The 24,346-nt window shown below is 41.9% G+C and overlaps 1 protein-coding gene across 1 annotated transcript in view; it reads left to right on the top strand.

Moving 5' to 3' along the window:
• The window catches only part of LOC129855438 (zinc finger protein 644-like), a 46,816-nt gene extending 43,589 nt beyond the window's left edge, over nt 1-3,227 (top strand). The window contains exon 9 of the mRNA XM_055923092.1: nt 3-3,227. Within this exon, the coding sequence (XP_055779067.1) occupies nt 3-441 (439 nt within the window). The 3' untranslated portion in view covers nt 442-3,227. The remainder of the gene's footprint in view (nt 1-2) is intronic.
• The last annotated feature ends 21,119 nt before the right edge of the window (nt 3,228-24,346 follow it).

The raw sequence follows: 24,346 nt of genomic DNA, 5'->3' as shown, positions 1-24,346 counted from the left end.
AGATTCTGTGACCTCGTCTTCCAGGGTCCTCTGTCTATCCAGGAGGATTGGCTCAGGCACTTACAGAGGCACCTCATGCATACCAGTGTCCCTCGCACAGGAGCTGGCATGGTGGAGGTCCTGCGACTACACAAAGAGACGCCCTCCTTGCCCCCCCAGCAGCACCCCTATCGGGAGCACCCAACATCCAATGAGCCTCCAACGGCTCATGAGCCCCAGACACACCATGAGCACTCCTGCTTGGAACACCCCTCTCCTCATGATCACCCCTTGCCCCAGCAGGAGCCCCCATTGCCCAATGAGCACCCCGAAACCCACGAGCACCCTGAGCTCCATGATGAGCATCCCTTGCACCATGCACACCCCTCGTCCAATGAGCACCCAAGCCTGGAGCAGCACACGGACACGTCCTTTCCAGAGCTTCTTCCAGTGGCGTCCTGAACTAGAGGGTTGTTTACACATTTTCACTTTATATCTTTATCCTCTACATGTAAATATGGATAGATACATAGAAATATAGATAGATAGAACAATTCTAAAGCTATATGTTTTTCTTAATACGCACAATACCAGCCCGTCCCTCTATTTTATAAGACCTGTCTCTATACTGTATATGATGGATCTTGTTACTTATATGTACAGAAACAAAGACTTGTGCTTGAGATGCAAAAATGCCAACAATCGCTGAAGCTAGAATAGTAGTCAGTTCAGAACCTTGTATCTCAACTTTTCTAACCGAACGTTTGCAGTCTGTAACCGCTTCTACTCTACTATGTTTAGGTGAAGTTTTACCTACAGGTAATCTTGCCATCTTGCAACAGGTACACATGTTAAATGTGACTTCTTGCTTCCTTCTTTGCACTGTTTAGCAGTCAGTCAGAACGTTGAACCCATTACCAAATGAGACAACTGACACCTCAGCATTGTGTAAATGATAAATGCTTTGTCCGTTACTTTTAACTGTAGCCTATAGAAGCCATAATCAGAATACAGGGTCAATCATAAATAGTACCAGTCAAAAGTTTGGAGACACCTACTCATTCCAGGGTTATTCTTTTCTTTTGACTATTTTCTACATTGTAGAATAATAGTAAAGACATCAAACTATGAAATAACACAATAGCCACCCTTTGCCTTGATCACAGCTTTGCACACTCTTGGCATTCTCTAAACCAGCTTCATGAGGTAGTCACCTGGAATGCATTTCAATTAACAGGTGTGCCTTGTTAAAAGTAAATTTGTGGAATTTCTTTCCTTAATGTGTTTAAGCCAATCAGTTGTGCTGTGACAAGGTATGGTTGGTATACAGAAGATAGCCTATTTGGTAAAATACCAAGTCCATTTTATGGCAAGAACAACTCAAATAAGTAAAGAGAAACGCCAGTCCATCAATACTTTAAGACATGATGGTCAGTCAATTTGGAAAATGTCAAGAACTTTGAAAGTTTCTTCAACTGCAGTCGCAAAAACCATCAAGCGCTATGATGAAACTGTCTCTCACGAGGACCACTACACGAAAGGAAGACCTAGAGTTACCTCTGCTTTAGAGGATAAGTTCATTAGAGTTACCAGCCTCAGAAATTGCAGCCCAAATAAATGTTTCACAGAGTTCAAGTAACAGACACATCTCAAAATCAACTGTTCAGAGACTCAGGCCTTCATGGTCAATTGCTGCAAATAAACCACTACTAAAGGACACCAATAATAAGAAGAGACTTGGTTTGGCCAAGAAACAAGAGCAATGGACATTAGACCAGTGGAAATCTGTCCTTTGGACTGATGAGTCCAAATTTGAGATTTTTGGTTCCACCCGTCATGTCTTTGTGAGACGCAGAGTAGGTGAACTGATGATCTCCGCGTGGTTGTGTAAGGGCTATTTGACCAAGAAGGAGAGTGACGGAGTGCTGCATCAGATGACCTTATCCTCCCCTTAATTGAGATGGTTTGGGATGAGTTGGACCCCAGAGTGAAGGAAAAGCAGCCAACAAGTGCTCAGCATATGTGGGAACTCCTTCAAGACTGTTGGAAAAGCATTCCAGGTGAAGCTGATTGAGATAATAGCCAAGAGTGTGCAAAGCTGTCATCAAGGTAAAGGGTGGCGACTTTGAAGAATCTAAAATATATTTTGATTTGTTTAACACTTTTTTGGTTATTACATGATTCCATGTGTGTTATTTCATTGTTTTGATGTCTTCAGTATTATTCTACAATGTAGAAAATAGTGAAAATAAAGAAAAACCCTAGAATGAGTTTTCTGTGTCCAAACTTTTGACTGGTACTTTATATCACAAATTATATGTATTGCTAGAACTGTCCATACTGTATGAATGGACACAATATCTGCTTTCTCCCTAACTGTCATGTTAATTATTTCCTATTTGTCTTGTTCTGATGTAATTGGAATTGCGATATGTTCTCATTTTATGTTAATCAAGAAAAGAAAACATGTTTTCTTGTGATTTATCTATAAGACCAATACTATAATGTATTTCCTGAAATATTCAACAAGTTTAAACTTTGTGTCACTGGATTCTTGTAGTGTAAGCTGAGGAGCTCATCAATATCATGCAATATACACATTTACCTCAAAAGTGGTTTTATGGAGAAGGAGGTGCTTCAATCCACTGCTTGTTAGTTGGTTTGACTATCAACCTTTGCCAATTTGCTAACCTTGCCAAATAAACATGCAGAAGCAGTGGATTGAGGCTAGTTTTCTTTCAATAACATTTAGAGGTAAGACAAAAGATGAAGAAAGGCTGAGATAGTGGTGAATTATTGGTTTAAGGCGTTTATTAGTCCTAGTTAATGAAGCACATTGTTCTGTACTGCTCTTTGATGATTCACCACCGCCAAGCACTATTTCTAATATTATTATGGATAACTTACCTATCCCTTCTGAAATGGATTTCACAGTCCAATAAAAAGACTAGGAGCTTTTTAATCCAAGTCAAGTTACAACTTAAATCACATTTCCATGGTGCTGAAACTTCCAGTTAGATATTGTATTATGCTAAGTAAAATACACAAGTTTAATGTTTTATTCATCTAGACAACACTAGGGAATGTCTGAGAGATGTGAATGTACTGTAATAATGTCTAGTTGGTTTAACATCATACTTCATTTTGGATGATTAAAGAAAGCAGGCTCTATATACCATGTATTCGTTCAGCTTTCTGTGGTAAATATATCAAGAACTTTCTGAAATAAAATACTGAAATGAAATGGCCTTCATGGCCTTTTTACTTTTTTTACAATTATTCGTTTCTCACCCCCTACAAGTCCTGGTAACTCGGTCTATAACATTGTGTTTGTACAAAATATATATACACTGATTTTATATAACCCGCCATTCTCGCCTTTTGTTTTTAGCTTTTGTAAGTATGTTTGGATGGTGGGACGATAGAGTTCCTATTAAATTTCACCAATGAAAAAGTAGTGCACTATATAGGGAATAAGGTGCCATTTGACACACCCGACGTCTGCTAGAAACCCAACCCGTGGCACAGGGGGCCGACCCTGCAGTTTATCCTGGTCCGTATTTAAAACAGGATGATCAAAGCTGTACAAACCAATTGTCATCATGTTCCTCCGGAGGGGATTCTCAAGTACATTAATGCTCCTTCTCAGGGAAATAATTGTGCTACTCTGTGACTTCATTAGGTCTCCTGGCTGTTTCAAAAGATGTTCTCTGCGGAGGTTGGGAGCCACGTCACGGGGCAGACACCGTCCCAAAGGGCACCATGAATAAAAACCAAAGAGAGATTATAATGAGATTGAGCCAGCCATGACCAGGAGTGGGGGTTTTATTATTTCACTGGCAGCCTGGAGAGAGAGCGAGAGAGAGACATAAAGAAATGTGTTACATGGTAGGAGCCACATTGGCCATCTGCAGTAGTGGTCCAGTGGTAGCTAGTAGTAGACCAAAGCATGGTTATTATTAGGGCCTGAGAATCAAAGACACCCCTCTCTGGAGATTACTTCTCTATTAAAACTGTATATAAACGTCTGATTCACCTGTACCACATGGAGTAGAGAGAGAGGGGCTAGCTGCATTTAACCAGAACCAGTGAATAGTAATGAGTTAGCGTGGTAAAATGAGAGAATAGCAACAGCATTTGCCTTGAATCATCACAGTATTTTATTTGTTCATTTTAGTCTCTCCAGAAAGTATAAGCAACGAGACAAGTTGTTTAATTTTAATAGGAGAGCCTTAGGAGGTCATTTTTAAAACACTGGCACATTAGGAGTGTCTGTGTTACTGTGTGATACTGCAGTAGGGGAGACTAAAGGGAAGCTCCCAGCCACTCTAAGAAGGTTAGTTCCTATTAGTTAAATAACGGTTAAATAAAAAATAGTGTGTGTTAAGGTGTTTCAGGTGGACCAGTAGACTATGTCTACGTCGCAACTGGCACTCCACTGAGCACAGATGTCAATTCAACATCTATTCCACGTTGGTTCAATGTAATTTCATTTAAATGACATGGAAACAATGTTGATTCAACCAGTGTGTGCCCAGTGGGACCCTATTACCTATATAGTGCACTAACTCTGACCAGAGCCGGAGCCCTAGGGGTGGAGGGAATAGGGTGTCATTTGAGAAGCAGCCTATCACTGCACCATGAGAAACTGGGTGATTGACTGATGGCACTTATCTGTCGGCCTGGCTTTTTCCCCCCACCTTATCGTCTGTGGCAGCAGCGGAGATCCAGAGTTCAAATCCATTGATCACGTCCTTCTTTCTCTTTCTGTTCTGGCTGGTTATTCTGAAGTGCCAACCCGGGGACCGCTGTCCGACGCTTCCTGTATACAAAAAAAGGAGTAAAAATCAATAGCTTTCCATTATCTGTTTGGGCAGTGTCACTGGCCTGTCAATGATCCCGTTACTGGGGCGGTACAGGGGTGAGGCGGCTGGGCGAGGGGCCCCCACTCCATGTCTGTCCCAAATGGCACGCTATTCCAAATTCCTATGGTCCAAAAGTAGTGCACTATATAGGGAATAGGGTGCCATTTGGGAGGCTTCCCATTTCCTGCTCCGCTGACAAGAGGAATAAGTTGGAAGTTCTGTGAAAACAGATTTGCACTTCAAGCGGTCGTCCGAGAAGGCCTGGAGTGAGAGCCCACCACACGGGCAAGGGGGCAAGCTGATGGGGAGAGGGGCAGTGAAGGGGGAAGTGAGTGAGGATGGAGGGGTGATGGGGGGTAGTCAGGGAGGGAGGAGGGACAGGATGGGCAGTGAGGGTGGGAGGGGTTGGATTCCCAGCCTGTCTGCCTCAACCACTGTCATCTGTCTGTTTGTCTGTGTCTGACTGTCTCGTTTCCACACCACTCACGCTTTTATCCTCCCTTTAATAATTTACTTCTGGATACACCAAAGGAAAGGAAACCCAGGTGCACTGATTGTGGCTGAAGGAAATGCATCAACTCCATTGACCCTGGTGTCCTCAGTGGCGTCAATAGGCCTGGGCTTCCAGAGCTTCAGCCACGGATGTTTTTGGTCCAGCCCCAAACCTTTTGATGGAAAAATAAATTATTAATAATAATTACAATAATAATATATACACTACCGGTCAAAAGTTTTAGAACACCTACGCATTCAAGGGTTTTTATTTATTTAGACTTTTTTCTACATTTTAGAATAATAGTGAAGACATCAAAACTATGAAATGTTTTGATGTCTTCACTATTATTCTAAAATGTAGAAAATAGTCTAAAGAAAGAAAAACCCTTGAATGAGTAGGTGTTCTAAAACTTTGCCAAGATAATTCATCCACCTGACAGGTGTGACATATCAATAAGCTAATTAAACAGCATGATAAAGCTCTTTTGTGTTGAAAAATTCATTCTAATTGGCTGGGCCTGGCTCCCCAGTGGGTTGGCCTGGCCTGGCCACAGCATTCTGGAACCAAAAATCTCAAATTTGGACTCATCTGACCAAAGAACAGATTTCCACTGGTCGAATATCCATTGTTCGTGTTTCTTGGCCCAAGCAAGTCTCTTCTTATTATTGGTGTCCTTTAGTAGTGGTTTCTTTGCAGCAATTCGACCATGAAGGTGTCCTCTGAACAGTTGATGTTGAGATGTGTCTGTTATTTGAAATATGTGAAGAATTTATTTGGGTTGCAATTTCTGAGGCTGGTAACTCTAATGAACGTATCCTCTGCAGCAGAGGTAACTCTGGGTCTTCCTTTCATGTGGCGGTCCTCATGAGAGCCATTTTCATCATAGCGCTTGATGGTTTTTGCGACTGCACTTGGAAGAAACTTTCAAAGTTCTTGAAATTTTCCGGATTGATTAACCTTCATATCTTAAAGTAATGATGGACTGTCATTTCTCTTTGCTTATTTGAGCTATTCTTGCCATAATATGGACTTGGTCTTTTACCAAATACGGCTATTGTCTTTATACCACCCCTACCTTGTCTCAACACAACTGATTGGCTCAAACTCATTAAGAAAGAAATACATTCCACAAATGCACTTTTAAGAAGGCACACCTGTTAATTGAAATGCATTGCAGGTGACTACCTCATGAAGCTGGTTGAGAGGCAAGAGTGTGCAAAGCTGTCATCAAAGCAAAGGGTGGCTACTTTGAAGAATCTCAAATATAAAATATATTTTGATTTGTTTAACACTTTTTTGTTTACTAGACCTACTTCAATTTTCTTACCACCCCAATAGGTCCACAGACGATGCAATTGCCATCAAACTGTCCTATCCCATCTGAACAAGAGGAATACCTATGTAAGAACACCATAGTACCCTCCTAGCTCATCTTAAGCTTGAGGCCCTGGGTCTCAACCCAACCCTGTGCAATTGGGTCCTGGACTTTGACGGGCCGCCCCCAGGTGGTGAAGGTAGGAAACAACATCTCCACTTCACTGATCCTCAACACTGGGGCCCCACAAGGGTGTGTGCTCAGCCCCTTTCTGTTCTCCCTGTTCACCCATGACTGCGTGGTCTTGCACTCCTCCAACTCAATCATCAAGTTTGTAGACGACACAACAGTAGTAGGCTTGATTACCAACAACGACAAGACAACCTACAGGGAGGAGGCAAGGGTTCTCGGAGTGTGATGTCAGGAAAATAACCTTTCACTCAACGTCAACAAAACAAAGGAGATGATCGTGGTCTTCAGGAAACAGCAGAAGGAGCACCCCCCTATCCACATCGACAGGACAGCAGTGGAGAAGGTGGACATTTTTTAGTTCCTCGGCATACACATCACGGACAAACTGAAAGGGTCCACCCACACAGACAGTGTGGTGGAGAAGGTGTAATAGCGCCTCTTCAACCTCAGGAGGCTGAAGAAATTTGCCTTGTCACCTAAAACCCTTACAGAACTTTTACAGATGCACAATTGAGAGCATCCTGTCGGGCTGTATCACCGCCTGGTACGACAACTGCACAGCCCACAACCGCAGGGCTCTCCACAGGGTGGTGCGGTCTCCACAATGCAACACCGGGGGCAAACTACTTGCCCTCCAGGACACCTACAGCACCCGATGTCACAGGAAGGCCAGAAAGATTATCAAGGACAACAACCACCTGTCTGTTCACCCCACTACCATCCAGAAGGCGAGGTTAGTACAGGTGCATCAAAGCTGGTCTTGCATGGGCAACAATGAACCAGCTAAGTTAGCTAGCTAGTTAACGTGAGCCTACTAGGCTACATCTATGCTACATATTGAACTTTAATCATCTCGGGCCAGTGGCACAATATATGCATTTATGGGTAGATCAGAATTGCCATCATAATCATTGGTTTGTACAGAGAATTAAGTCAAAACCACAAGTCCATATCGACATCTCCATCCGTGGCTTAACAAGCTAGCTACTGCAGGACATCAACACAAGCAGACCAGAAACAGACACGTTTTGCTGACAATGACGATTCGTTTAGCTTAGGATGGGATTTGATTGGTGTGAAGCCAAATCCAAACTGGCCTCCCTTTGGGGGTGTTTTTCAGCACCAGGACAACCCACAGTTGAGCGCAAATGCTTGCTGGCATCAATCAATCAAATGCTACGGTGGCAACTTCCTGTCCAGCTCAGGCGTTCAGCATCACCGGCCTTCTAGCTGGTGCCCAACCTGCTTCTGGCAAATGCCCTTCACTCATCAACCCCGGACTACTTTCATCATCATTATACAAGCCTGGTTCCAATCCCCACTCAATCACTGTATATATACTCCCTCTGTCATTTGTCTTTGTCGGTCATTGTAAATGTTGTTTGTTTTCCTGAGAGGAATTTGTCCTACTATTTCCTGAGTTCTTTATTATTTTCCACTTTGGGTTTTGTCCCGCTTTTATATATATATATAGTGCTTTAATAAACTCAGAGGTTCTAAACCTGCGACTGCCTCCTGCCTACTCCTCTCTACACTTGTGACAGCAACATGTCATACTCTTTTGTTCCAGACAGCATCAGATACATGGGCTACACATACAGAGTCAGAGGGGTGCTGTTTCCCTCGCTCGGATGATTTCTCTGGTGAGATTCAGCCATTTGCAAATTGACTGATATTATGAAAACACAGAGAGACGAAAGATAAATTATTTCATAATTGAAATGTTTTTATTGGTCAAATATTTGGGGAAGCCTGGCTTCCCTTGGCATCCATGAACACACACCACTGCAGACAAGAGAGAGCAACATAAAAAATAGGATATGATGGAGAGAGACACAAGAACAACAGTACAGACCATAACAGAGGGGATAGACAAAGGAGACACTAACAATCAAAAACCCGAGACTGCAACAGACAAGTCAGACAGCAACAGACAAAACATAGAGAAAGTGACAGAAGAGGCCAGATGGAGAAAAACAGAGGTGGGTTGAGCACACAGTAGACTTTGTCACTTCAAGCTGCTCTATAGATTATAATTAGCTGTATGTATTTGCACAAATTATAACAGGTCAAACACAGTGAAAAAGTAAAACATGGTTTACAAAGAATTTGCAGGTGATGTGAAAAGGCCTATGAAATTACTATTAAACAATTGCTTAACTTTACACTTTTTCCAACCAGGACAGGATAAGAGATGAGGGTAGACAAAAGAAACAGCAACATAGACTAAGAGACAGAAACAGAAGAGGGCAGACAAAAGAGACACATAGAAAGCGATGGAGAGGCAGAGGAGGGGTGAGCACACAGTAGACTATATCTCAATGGATTCCAACTACTCTACAGTATGTGCATGTGAGTTGCATGTAATTGAGTACTGACAGTGTCTGCTGTGGCAGGTGGGAAGGTGCAAGTTATCTGAAAAATATTTAATCTCGCATGTTCTAATCTCTCAATGTTAATCTCAAAGTGCACCAAATTCAATCATTTAGATGTTGAGTTTTTATTTATTTATTGCTGGGGGAAGATGCCCCCCCCCCCCCCCCCCCCTAGCTTTTGGCTAAGTCCCCAATGTCTTCAAATCATAGAAACACCTCAGCTCCTCTCTATACCCCTGGCTTGTCCTGACACTTTACTAAAGCTACATTTACCGCTGGAATGGTCAGCATACACCAGTGGGTTAAATAGTATAGGAAATTCGTTTTTTTAAATATATTTGAATGGTTCTTATTATTATTTATGAAAATATACAAATTATGGGAACGTTTTAGTATTGAGGACAGGCCTGGTGGTATTGAGAACACACATGAAGTGTTGCAAAGGCATTAGTAGCCTATACTATTAATTATTTAATAGACTAAGTGCTGATATACATTTCAATAATAGTTAGGAGTAGAATTGTATGTTTTATTGAGACTATAGCTGAACATACCACAGTGTATAATTGACCTAGAACTAAATTAAAACACTTCGAAAATACAGTGTTTTCAATGTGACCCATGGGACCAGTCATTGGTGTATAACGGGTGGACCCCCCCCCCCCCCACACACACATTTGTTATGTGAATGGTCAGCTTCTCCCACTGACCAGCTAAGGCCTAAGGAAGACATCAACCACCATACAAAAGCACAGAAATCAATACATTTTGACAAGGATAAAAACTGCTTTGTTTGCACCATTTTGGTCCTCCAAAAATATGCTTGATCTTTTGTCAAATGCCATTATGTCTTCCCTGCTGACAAAGATTAAATGAAGACAATATTCAATGGACCATGCTGTTTTGCAATGCCCTATCATGTACACATACAAAATAGAACCAGGCTTCAATTCTCTCAAATTCAATTGTATGATAAAAGTACATATAGCCTATGTGCCATCATGAATTACATGTGATAGTTGTTTAAATTCCCTTGTAGTTTGGTGTAGGAAATATCGATTTATTAAAATAAAGTAACTATTATTTGTATATTTGACACATCAATGAAGGTTAACGAGGAATTATTGTTATTATTTTACAGTAAATGACTTTAAACTGGACAGTTTTAATCTGGAGATGTGAACGCGGGACTTGGGACGTCAACTGACATCCGGTAAAAAAAAAGACTCCCTCATTAACGCTCTATTCTTGGATAATAAAATGCCAACTCTTTTTCAATTAGAACATCCTCTTTTCTCTTCCCTTTTTCTCTCCATCCATCTTTATCTAATATACCAATTCAGTGCATGATGACTGTAGGGAATAGTCAGGTTAATATGTTGACAAGGTTTAACAATAGCGGGTCATGTTGCTGAACACGCTCCACTGGTTCCGTTCAGTTCAGCGGCTGACAGGTCCTAATCACGCGCTGCCCTAAAGGCACAGGGCCATGGAGCATTTTAATTACTGAATTATAGACTAGCTCGAGCTCACCAGCGTTAAATTGAGACATAATTAGGGCCAGAGTTATAATAATTGTTTCTGCTAATTGGGCGGACAAGTGCGTTATGGTGCAATTATAGGACTATGCAAGAATTATACATTTGTTCTTAATTATATAAATGTGATATTTTCAAACATCAGTGATTTTCCTGAGCTATTTAGATAGCCTTTTATAGGCCGACACTGCCTTATACATTATGTTAGGTGGATACTTCAACAGTATATCTTTGTTTAGGCTATTATCCAGAGAGAAACTTCACCGAATATTGAATGAAAAGGTTGAGTAAGTGCAATATTGTTAGTTGCATTATAAGAAAGGCAAATTTACACGCCAGATAATATAGTGTGGTGTTGACAAAATCGTCCTCTTCCCTCGGTGAAATATGTTCTGCAAACTGACTGCTATGAACCAGGCAAGCGTGGCTGATGTCAATTCCAATAGCACGTTTCAGCAGCTAATGTGCCATTTACAATAACAAACAAATAATAATGTAGTGAAGATAGAGTTGTCATTCCTTACACCGTGGCATTCTGGAAAGTGGTGTGACACCTCTGGCAACGCCATTATTTCCTATTAATTACTCACTAAAGAATGCCCTTGGAAATAGCGCGAGGTGTGACGGGAAGCTGGTCAGCGCGAGAGCAGCTGCCCCTTCAGCCCTCCAGGCGCGCGCTGACCTCCTTGTTTTAGTTCAATAAATGTGAGGCTTGACAAACCATAACACGAAAGAGATTTGATTTGGATATGGGAAGAAATGCAGAATATGAGCCAGAAATGACGAGTCAGAATAGATCTCGTGGGCAAGAAAATGAAGACATGTCGTACGTGAAAAATGAATTCATGATGCTTCCCTTCACGAGCGTAAATCTGTTTTGGAAAAATAATGTCTATGTGCATCAGTCCATCCGAGTTACAGCAGCCTATTGATTAGAATTGCTTAGTTTAGAGAAAATATTTCTATTTTTTGCTTCGTAGACATAATAAACTAGAGCTGTTTGGATATAAATCATATTTATTTAATTTATATTTATGAGAAAACGAGTTAAGTTTCTCGAAATCACAATTGCACAGAAACAACATATACCACTGTCTACAATTAATCAGCAGTGGGGGTTCCCCATATTTGCTGATGTTCTATTCATTTGAAACGATCAATTAACATTGGATATTGGATATGAGCCAATCAAAAAAAATGGCATGGGCTGAATTTGGCTCTGTGCCACTTATTGTTGGCCTTACAAGTCAAGAGCCTATTACTGTAGCATTAATGTAGCCTTTACATTGTAACATAATATGCAGTTCTACTTTATGACTCTAGGGGACACTGCTCTTTGCGTTCTGAAAGGCACACCCCCGAAGAAACTATATCATTTCACTATTGTCTGCTATTTGAAATGAACCGAACAAGAAAAGATGATCTAATGAGATGTTTTAAGTGTGACACTTGGTTAGAGCAGGTGCTGTTTCCATTTCGTTTTCCACTATAATTTCCAGTAACAAGATGTTTTGGAAATTAAATCTAGACAATTTAACAATGCTGCTGTGGCATAGAATAGGACCATTTGTTTACAGCAAAAGCTAATTTCAGATAGGGCCTATTGGCTGCTACCAAAAAGTGCAACATGCAAATAGATTTATATTGCTGATGCATATGATATTGAATAGATCATCATACAATGAATGAGAGCCATAGCAACAGGCCTTAAAAAGCAATGAATGTTATGGAGTTTTCTAATTTAGAATTTAGAAACAATATAAGGCCTATAGATTTTTTTTCAGTCGTTAGTAATGTAAAAATGCCAAAACTTTTTTCCTTCATATTGACAAACATCAGATTAGGGCTTTTATTCCAGCTATTCGTAATTGTCCTATATTTAGGCCTACTGTCTACCAGAGGCTTTACTGAAAGGGACATTTTAGACTGACAAAGATACACTTCAGTAAAAGCTTTTGCGTTTATTTAAATATAATTTTGTACAATACTAACTATTCAAGCCAACCAATAATGTGTTAATTCCTTTCATTTTCCTCATCCTTTTATATTTGCTTTGTGCACCTCCTCAAATGTTATAATTCCCCACATTACACGAAGGTGTCACTCGCTTTGTGTTTCTGTTTTCTTTGCTATTGTGCCAAACACACCGCTATTGTAAAGGTGACATGAATGAGACCAAAGTGTCTCGTCCCACTGAGCACACACCATAGACATTGGTCGTGTATGAGTGGTTAGGCTAAAGCAATCAACTGTAGCCCAAAGTCGAGGAGTGAAGTCAGGGGAGGTGCAATTGTGACAGCCGAAAGTCAGACACTAACGTGGTGTTGCCATGGTTTATAAAAGTTTGTGTAAATAAACATGTCTCCGACCACCATATCAAAAACTCACAAACATAAATACCGTATATGTGTGTATACCTTGTAAAATCAATTCATGAGAGAGACAGCCTCAAATATCACATTCATTTGTATATATCCACTGTAGCCTGAACAGTGGCAAAGTTGTTCCTGTTTCAGTCATGTCTTTGGTCACATCCGAGTCAAACAAAAACACAGGACATTACAAACTGTAATATTTTATGTTTCACCGAGTCGTGGCTGAACGACGACATGAATAACATACAGCTGTATCGGCAGGATAGAACAGCCGCCTCTGGTAAGACAAGGGGTGGTCGTCTATGTATTTTTGTAAACAACAGCTGGTGCACGAAATCTAATGAATTCTCAAGGTTTTGCTCGCCTGAGGTAGAGTATCTCATGATAAGTTGTGGAGCACACTATTTACCAAGAGAGTTTTCATCTATATTCTTCGTAGCTTTCTATTTACCACCACAAACCGATGCTGGCACTAAGAACAAACTCAATGAGCTGTATACAGCCATAAGCAAACAGGAAAACTCTCATCCAGAGGTGACGCTCCTAGTGGCCGGGGCCTTAATGAAGGGAAACTTAAATACATTTGACCTCATTTCTACCAGCATGTTAAATGTGCAACCAGAGGGAAAAAAACTCTAGACCACCTTTACTCCACACACAGAGACGCGTAAAATGCTCTCCCTCACCTTCCATTTGGCAAATCTGTCCATAATTCTATCCTCCTGATTTCTGCTTACAAGCAAAAACTAAAGCAGGAAGCACCTGTAGCTCAGTCAATAAAAATGTGGTCAGATGAAGCAGATGCTAAACTACAGGATTGTTTTGCTAGCACAGACTGGAATATGTTCCGGGATTCTTCCGATGGCATTGAGGGGTACACCACATCAGTCACTGGCTTCATCAATAAGTGCATCGATGACGTCATCCCCACAGTGACTGTATGTATGTGACTGTATGTATATACCCCAACCAGAAGACATGGATTACAAGCAATATCCGCACTGAGGGTAGAGTTGCCGCTTTCAAGGAGCGGGACTCTAACTCGGAAACTTATAAGAAATCCCGTTATGCCCTCCGACAAACCATCAAACAGGCAAAGCGTCAATACAGGACTAAGATTGAATCGTACTACACTGGCTCTGATGCTCGTTGGATGTGGCAGGGCTTGCAAACTATTACAGACTACAAAGGAAAGAACAGCCACGAGCTGCCTAGTGTCACGGTTGTACCAGACGAGCTAAATTACTTCTATGCTCGCTTCAACAGATCCACAGATGATGCAATCTCTATTGCACTCCTCACTGCCCTTTCCCACCTGGACAAAAGGAACACCTGCAAGAATGCTGTTAATTGACTACAACTCAGCGTTCAACACCATAGTGCCCCCAAAGCTCATCACTAAGCTAAGGACCCTGGGACCAAATACCTCCCTCTGCAACTGGATCCTGGACTTCCTGACGGGCCGTCCCCAGGTGGTAAGGGTAGGTAACAACACATCCGCCACACTGATCCTCAACACGGGGCCCCTCAGGGATGTGTGCTCAGTCCCCCCTGTACACCCTGTTCACGCATGACTGCATGGTCAGGCACGACTCCAACACCATCATTAAGTTTGCCGATGACACAACAGTGGTAGGCCTGAAAACCGACAACGATGAGACAGCCTATAGGGAGGAGGTCAGAGGCCTGGCCTTGTGGTGCAAACAACCTCTCCCTCAATGTGATCAAGACAAAGGAGATGATTGTGGACTACAGGAAAAGGAGGACCAAGCACGCCCCCATTCCCATCGACGGTGCTGTAATGGAGCAGGTTGAGAGCTTCAAGTTCCTCGGTGTCCACATCACCAACAAACTAACATGGTTCAAACACGCCAAGAAGGGACGACAAAGCCTATTACCCCTCAGGAGACTGAAAAGATTTGGCATGGGTCCTCAGATTCTCAAAAAGTTTTATAGCTGCACCATCAAGAGCATCCTGACTGGTTGCATCACTGCCTGGTATGGCAAATGCTCGGCCTGCGACTGCAAGGCACTACAGAGGGTAGTGCGTACGGCCCAGTACAACACTGGGGCCAAGCTTACAGCCATCCAGGACCTCTACACCAGGTGGTGTCAGAGGAAGGCCCTAAAAATTGTCAAAGACTCCAGCCACCCTAGTCATTGACTGCTCTCTTAGCTACCGCATGGCAAGCGGTACTGGAGCGCCAAGTCTAGGTCCAAAAGGCTTCTTAACAGCTTTTACCCCCAAGCCATAAGACTCCTGAACAGCTAATCAAATGGCTCCCCAGACTATTTGCATTTCCCCCCTCTTATACGCTGCTGCTACTCTCTGTTTATTATCTATGCATATTCACTTTAACTCTACCTACATGTACATATTACCTCAATCACCTCGATTAACCGGTGCCCTGCACATTGACTCAGTACCGGTACTCCCTGTATATAGCCTGAGTACTGTTATTTTACCTCTGCTCTTTAATTATTTCTTACTTTTATTTTACATTTTTTACTTGTCTATTTTTTACTTAACACTTATTTTTCTTAAAACTGCATTGTTGGTTAAGGGCTTGTAAGTAAGAATTTCACTGTAAGGTCTTCTGCGCATGTGACTAATAACATTTGATTAGATTTGATAAAAGTCACATTGTCATAGAGAGATTTACACGGTTATCAAAATGTCACAACACGGTAAGCCTATACGAAACACATTCCTTATTGGAAGTGTTTCTAAAATCCCCTTTGGGAAAAATTATTAGAACCATTTCCCTGTTTTACAGCTAGGTTTTTGGGGTATTATTACTTATACTGTGGTACTTTATGGCACCAAAACAATCACAACGATCATGGTGAAAGTGTCCGTAACTAGCAAAGTATCATGGTCGATGTAGTCGTTGTCATCCTGCCTGAGAGAGTCTGCCCAAAGCTGCTAGACGACGTCGGAATCATTACCGGTTGCCGCTTGACAGGTGTGTTGACTCTGCACTCTCATCTGGATAGCACACCACACCCCCTTAGGTGCACGTGCAAAGAGCATTCATGAGGGCGTGAGCATCCTCGTATCCTGCCGGCCCATGATTGGTCTGTGTCAGCACGTGGTCTTGTGTGACGACAGTTGTAGTAGCCAGAATGGATCACTATTTAATTAAATATCTCGATTTGTAGCGAACTTTAAAATAATTCACTGTGAGGATCAAACTTCATGATCATAATAAACAAATTTTAGAGCCCATAACATCCATCACATTTTTTCATTTTTGCCGTTCTGCCGATTGTATTTTATACTGAACAAAAATATAGACTCAACATGTAAAGTGTTAGTCGCATGTTTCATGGGCTGAAATAAAAAATCCAATACATTTTCCAGACGCACAAAAAGCTTATTTCTGTAACATTTTGTGCACACATTTGTTTCCATTCCTGTTAGTGAGCATTTCTCCTTTGGCAAAGATAATCCATCCACCTGACAGGTGTGACATATCAACAGTACAAATTATTTCAATTGACTGATTTCCTTATATGAACTGTAACTCAGTAAAATCTTTGAAATTGTTGCATATTGCATTTATAGTTTTGTTCAGTATAGATAGACTTTTTCTAGGTGCAAACCGTGGCTTTTGGTCCCGCTAGGTTGCTACGCAGTAGTTGACCAGCAGAGCTCGTGACTTCACGCTCCTGACATGACACTGGGTGCCTGGCATACACTGATTGAATCAACGTTGTTTGCACATAATGTCAATGAAATTACTTTGAACCAATGTGGAATAGACGTTGAATTGATATCTGTGCCAGGTGGGGTGGTTTAAATTCCTCACCCTGCTCCATCTCCATGGTCCCTGAGGTCATAGGTCGAATCTTAAAATTCAGGAGTGCGTGTGCATGTTGACAGTGAGTCTCATTGGCAAGAGGCCTCTGGGAGTTCCAGATGTGTACATTTTAGTGAAATTGTTTTAAAATGTGTTCTGTTTGAGCATATAATCTTAATCATTGTGTAAGTAGGTCTATGGGAAGTGGTCGTCGGTGTCTCAGGGATGAAAAGGCTAACAGTCTGAATGTCCTGGCCTCCTTATTATGCGGAGTGAGAAGAAGAAAATGCATTATACATTCATCTTTGGGACCTGTCGGTGGTTGTCTGCTGTGTAGAGCTAGGATCCCAAGTCATCACTATTTCATGCAATGAAGATATGGGCCTGCCTTGGAGAAATGTGCATGGGAATCAGAGTGATACCCTCAACTGACATGCATGTTATTATGATGCTGTCCTATTAACGTTGAAATAAAACATAGACTTATTCTTCTATCCTAGTCTCAGTCAGAGAAAACGAGAATGGAACATTTGGAAACAATGACATGTCTGTTTGTTTTAACACCAGACATAAACAAACAAACAAAACCTGCAGCAAACATATCATATGGTTTTCTGGTGTTTGTTTATTTTACTGCATGGAATAACTCTCTACAATGTGCATCTGCTTTGCTGGCACATTTTTTGTTTCTTTGTTGATGTATTTAATTGCAACCCAACTGTATTCCGGAGTCAAAAAAAGTTCCAGGCGACAAGTGAATATGTAGAGCAAATGACAAAACAGAGAGAGAGTAAGTGACAGTTAAAAAGACAGAGGATGTGCAGCTAACAGGCAAACGCGGCAGCTACAAAGTCACACATACCTTTGAGAGCGCAGTTTGTTTCATAGCACATCTCCCAGGTTGTATCTCCTGTCGATTTGCTAAGGAAAAAAGCTGAAGCGAACATGCCCTGTTTAAGAAACAAACATGCAGATTTAGATGATATTGTGACAGCAGCATACCTTACTTAGAGACTTCATGTCCCACATGGCTCATAGTATAGGCCTACCAACAGTGGAGAAAAGGCTGTAATGCAGAGACTCAGCACAGTTGACAACATTTATCGTCACTCAGCAAGAAATAAATGCAAATAATGGGATGCCAAATAAGAGCTAATAATATGTTTTAACCTTTATATACAGAATGGAATAAACAGCTGAGATAAAGTCACATGAGTTGCTTCTCAGTATAACCTGCTGTAGGCTATGGGAAATGATTATTGATGAATTAACTCAACAAATGGAATCTATTCTACAGTGGCTATTTATGATTATCTAATGAAATCAGTAAAAATGGACCTATGGGCTAACGTTCAACTCTGAGAAATAGTATAACCCTACTTAGATAAGACTTAGGCCTATAAGACAACAGATAATACTATATCAAGTCTCTCATCTACGTGAGGCATGCATTAAAAAGGCTACACAGTCTTATTCAGTGTAGCTCATAGGCTGCGTTTACACATGCAGCCCAATTCTTATCTTTTTGCCACTAATTGGTCTTTTGACCAATCACATCAGATCTTTTCAGACAAGCTCTTTCTCAGAGCTGTTCTGATTGGTCAAAAGACCAATTAGTGAAAAAAATATCAGAATTGGGCTGCATGTGTACAAACAGCGATATTGGTCCTTGGGACCCACTGTACTGTATGCTCACTATGCTTCATTGTCTTCCAGCTGTGTGTCAATTAGACTAATTAGTAGCCTCTCTGCCTGGTTAAGAGCAACCGATTAATGGAAAGACACTTCAAATGATCGGTTTTAGAAGGATTATCAGAAATGTACACAGACCCATGCAATCATTTGGAGTACTTATCTGAAATAGGCCTACCTCATGAGTCTCTATATAAGCCTAAGAAATAATAGGCCAACTCAGTGGACTGTGGTTTACTTAAAATAAAAATAATAATAACACAAGGAATAAATACACAATGAATAATGATATATACACAGAAAGCTATATACACGGGGTACCGGTACCCAGTTGATGTGCAGGGGCATGAGGTAAATAAGGTAGATAATGTATGTACATATAGGTAGGGGTAAAGTGACTAGGCAACAGGATAGATAATAAACAGTAGCAGCAGCATATGCAATGAGCCAAAAGAGTTAGTGAAAGAATTGTCATTTCAGATTGACAGATTTGGTTAAAAGGATCAAACCTTTTTTTTCTTAAATTTTCACTTAAAATGGCATACCCAAATCTAATTGCCTGTAGCTCAGGACCTGAAGCAAGGATATGCATATTCTTGATACCATTTGAAAGGAAGCACTTTGAAATTTGTGGAAATGTGAAATTAATGTAGGAGAATGTAACAAATTAGATCTGTACCATCATCTTTGAAATGTATTATTCCAGCCCAGGTGCAATTTAGATTTTGGCCACTAGATGGCAGCAGTGTATGTGCAAAGTGTAATACTGATCCAATGAACCATTGGACCATCTGTTCAAAATGATGTGTCAAGACTGCCCAAATGTGCCTAATTGGTTTATTAATACATTTTCAAGTTCATAATTGTGCACTCCCCTCAAACAATAGCATGGTATTATTTCACTGTACTAGCTACTGTAAATCGGACAGTGCAGTTAGATTAACAAGAATTTAAGCTCTCTGCCTATATCAGATATATGTATGTCCTGGGAATTATTTATGTGACTTACAACCTCATGCTAATCACATTAGCCTACTTTAGCTCCACCGTCCCCCGGGTGGACACCGATCCTGTAGAGGTTAACTATTTAGCAGTCTTGTGGCTGAGGGGTAGAAGCTGTTCAGGGTCCTGTTGGCTCCAGACTTGGTGCATCAGTACCGCTTTTTTGACCCCCTTTTTTTCTCCTCAATTCCATGGTAGTAGTTACCATCTTGTCTCAACGCTGCAGTTGGGAGAGGCTAAGGTCGAGAGCCGCGCGTCCTCCGAAACACAACCCAACCTAGCCGCACTGCTTCTTGACACAATGCACATCCAACCCGGAAGCCGGCCGCACCAATGTGTCAAAGGAAACACCGTACGCCTGGTGACCTGGTCAGCGTGCACTGCGCCCGGCCCGCCACAGGAGTCACAAGTGTGCGTTGAGATAAGGATATCCCTGCCGGCCAAACCCACCCTAACCCGTACGACGCTGGGCCAATTGTGCATGGCCCCATGGGCCTCCCGGTCGTGGCCGGCTGCGACAGAGCCTGGGCTCGAACCCAGAATCTCTGGTGGCACTGCCTTAGACCACTGCGCCACCCGGGAGGCCCAGAACAGTCTATGATTGGGTGGCTGGAGTCTTTGAAAATTTTTAGGGCCTTCCTCTGACACCTGGTAGAGAGGTCCTGGATGGCAGGGAGCTCAGCCCCATTACCCTCTGAAGCTCCTTGCGGTCAGATGCCAAGCAGTTGCCATACCAAATGGTGATGCAGCCAGTCAAGATGCTCTCAATGGTGCAGCTGGAGAACTTTCTGAGGATCTAAAAGTTATTTTCAGTCTCATGAGGGGGAAGAGGCGTTGTCGTGCCTTCTTTACGACTGTGTTGGTGTGTGTGGCCCATGTTAATTCTTTAGTGATGTGAATACCAAGGAACTTGAAGCTCTCGACTGCTCGGCACTCCATTTCCTGTAGTCCACGATCAGCTCCTTTGTCTTGCTGACATTGGGGGAGAGGTTTTTGGCCTGGCACCACACTGCCAGGTCACTGACCTCCTCCCTATAGGCTGTCTCATCATCGTTGGTGATCAGTCCTACCACCGTTATGTCATCAGCAAACTTAATGATGTTGTTGGAGTCGTGCGCTGCCCCGTGGGTGAACATGGAGTACAGCAGGGCAAGCCGCCTTGAGGGGCTCCCGTGTTGAGGGTCAGCATGGCGGATGTGTTATTGCATACCCTCAACACCTGGGGGTGGCCCATCAGAAAGTCGAGTATCCAGTTACAGAGGGATGTGTTCAGTCCCAGGTACCTGAGCTTAGTGATGAGCTTGGAGGGCACTATGGTGTTGAATGCTGAGCTGTAGTCGATGGACAGCATTCTCACATACTCTAGGTGTTCCTTTTGTCCAGGTGAGAGAGGGCAGTGTGGAGTGCAATAAATAGAGATTGCATCATCTGTGGATCTGCTGGAGCGGTATGCAAATTAGATTGGGTCCAGGGTATCTGGGATGATGGTGTTGATGTTGTACTGATGTTGGGTGATTAGGCCTGACTCGCAAGTTGGGGTTCCAATTCATCCTAAAGGTGTTTTATGGGGTTGAGCTCAGGGCTCACAGACAGTGCAGGCCAGTCAAGTTCTTCCACACCGATCTCGACAAACCATTTCTGTATGGACCTCGCTTTGTGCAGGGCGTGTTTTGTGACTGAGGACAGGAGATTTTTACGTGCTTCAGCACTCGGCGGTCCCCTTCTGTGAGCTTGTGTGGCCTACCACTTCGCAGCTGAGCTGGACGTTTCCACTTCACAATAATAGCACTTACTGTAGAGTTGACAAGGGCAGCTCTAGCAGGGCAGAAATTTGATGAGCTGACTAGTTGGAAAGGTGGCATCCTATGACGGTGCCACGTGAAAAGTCACTGATCTCTTCAGTAATGCCATTCTACTGCCAATGTTTGTCTATGGAGATTGCATGGCTGTGTCGTTGATTTTATACACCTCTCAGCAACGTGTGTGGCTGAAATAGCCGAATCCACACATTTCAAGGGGTGTCCAGATACTTTTGTATATATATTGTATGTTGAAAACTTGTTGAACCCATTGTCTGCCCAATGTGCATGAGTGTGTGGCTAATGAGCCAAATGTGAGCCAAACTCTGTAGATTTCTGCTCTCCACACCACACCACCAGCACACGCACCAGTCTGTTAAGTATTCTATTCTACCCTCCTCTCTTCGCTATCCAAGGTTGATCTAATCTAATCTAATCACCAGATCAACAACTGAAATCTACGATAGAACAAATAATGGAGATGAAATGAACAAATGATTAGCATGCTGTGAAAAGTACAATACGTTTCTTATTTAGCATTTAGATAGCTGTCTATCCTGAGGAGCAAGCTTCAAAGTTGAACCCAGTTTAGGTGAGGGGGATTAATTTTCTCTGCTGCATGCTTCATTGAATCTCTCATTACCAAACTTTGTCTGTATTGATGTTAGATTTGATTGAAGATTAGAGCATTTAGCAAATCTTGTTTCTCCGTGTGTATCAGGCTTTTTCAAGATCAGCGGCACAGCGCCCACTGGTCAATACCCTCACTTTTATCCAGTGTCTGCTTCATTTAAACTTAATCAACTCCATCAATGAACTGGAACAGAGAAACGTCCCTGTGGACAAATGCTGTTCTTTTGTTAGATAATTCTCTGCTCAGCTCTCCTTCGCAACCCGGCGCCTTTAAACCCAAAATTACATATGATAAACTATTTCAATCAATATGATAATGAAAATGGGTTTGGGTGACTGTTTGCAGCGAGTTTGCAAGGCTTAAAGCCTGTGACATCACTACATCCTCTCCTCCATGCGTAACTGAGAGATCTTCTCTCCTCTGTCTCTCCACCCCCGCTGTTGTTGCAACCCCCTACCTCACTTTTTTATCGCCCCATCTTCTCTGACATTGACTATTGCTCACACGACTGAAAATGATGTATCTTCGCTGGGGAAACGCTCGTGCCATATTGGAAACTGAGCCCAACGGGGTTGTATCATGCATTTTTTTTTTTTTTTTTCTGCGATAAATTATGTGCACAGCAGTGTCTCCTCTACTATATGCCAACAAACATCCCCAAGCTGAGGCCAGGCGTAGATCAATCATTGGGTGCGCCATGGCAGTCAGTAGAGGTAGGGTGGGATGTGATTTCTGTTGCAGTATAGGTCTATATATGGTCGCTGCGATCCGATGCCTTGTAGTCTACTGCCTTGTTCATCATTTTTATACTGCCACCAAAAGAGCAATTTCAGAAAGTATTTGCAAGAAAAATGCAGGCCTCCATCTGTAGCCTTAATATTAAATGTGTCACCTTCTCAGGCTATCTACAGATAATCATATCTTTAACGAGTGACTGGAGAATGAAATAGAGCTTCCCATAAAAAGACTACTTCACATTTTCTTCTGTTTTTACTGTAAGATAGCTCCTAGGCCAAAGTCAAACAAGGGCGTTTTTGAGTTGTTTAAAGAATTTGTACACAAAGCACTATTTTCCAAGTGGTATCCAAATTCACTCTAGGGGTAGCCTTAAAGAAAGTGTCAACATCAGTAGCCTATAAACCCCCTTCTCAACATATTAGGCCTTATGCCTTTGGTACAGTCCCTGTTGGAGTAGATGCATCCAAATGACTTCTTGGTAGGCAAATGTTGTGATGTCGTCTGAACCTTTAATAATGAATCTCATTAAGTCTATATTGAAACACTATTCATTTCGGGAATTGAATGGGAAAATCACTTTATAGATGCATTACATACTTTATACCCTGGATTACTGTTTTTATTACACAAAACCTCTGGGTATAGAATTACCATATTTCTACATCTCAATTACACATCTTTGTGAAAGAGTTTAATTCAAGCAGGCTACCAGTCATAATTCCAAACATGACATATCTAAACTTTAATTAAGAATAGACTAAGAAACTTCCTAAAAAATTTCTCCAAAACTTTTAAAGGATGTTTTTCTCCATTGGCTTTATATGCCTAACATTTCGATGCATATGCTTATTGCTAAGAATGATGGTAGGTGATTAGACAAGTGTTGCTGAAAAGTGCGCCCAAATACACTATTGATGGCAATGGAAATTTGAGCGAACATGCCATTCTGAATGCACGCGCTGGTGGAATTTAGAAGATGGTGGAACTTTAACGTTCCACGGTAATATCAAACATGGTTTAGTAAGTGGTATTTCCCTGATCATTTCTAAATCGGTTGAGTTAGGCCTACCTGCTGTTGGCAGTCTTTCATTCCACGATGTTCCGTTCATGCGCAGAACACCTGCTTGAAGGTTCCCTGATTCATGCAGAGTACCTCAACTCCTCCACGGAGTTGAGAGCAGACTAGAGTTTTTACTTATGTTTGGCGTTTGTTGTTGCATGCCTTTCTTTGTTTGATGACTGTTTACTCTTTGCTGTGACTTTAAGATGGCAACTCAGCGTGAATGTGCATGTGCCAATTGAATCTCAAGGAAACAGTCAGTGGTTGTATTTGATTAACGTTTATTAAAAAGTATGGATTTCAACAAACAAAGAAAAGTACACAACAACAAAGGACAAACATAGGTACATGGTGAGGGTTTAAGAATTACATTTTTTGAAGTATCGACATATACTGTAGCGACTTGAAGGAGTCGGAGGTTCATTTAAAAAACTCTAGTCTGTTCTCAACTCCATTGAGGAGTTGAGGTCATCTGCAACCCTG

The sequence above is a fragment of the Salvelinus fontinalis genome, chromosome 5 (assembly GCF_029448725.1).
Source record: "Salvelinus fontinalis isolate EN_2023a chromosome 5, ASM2944872v1, whole genome shotgun sequence".
Lineage (NCBI taxonomy): Eukaryota > Metazoa > Chordata > Actinopteri > Salmoniformes > Salmonidae > Salvelinus > Salvelinus fontinalis.
This window is presented reverse-complemented; position numbering and strand designations above follow the sequence as displayed.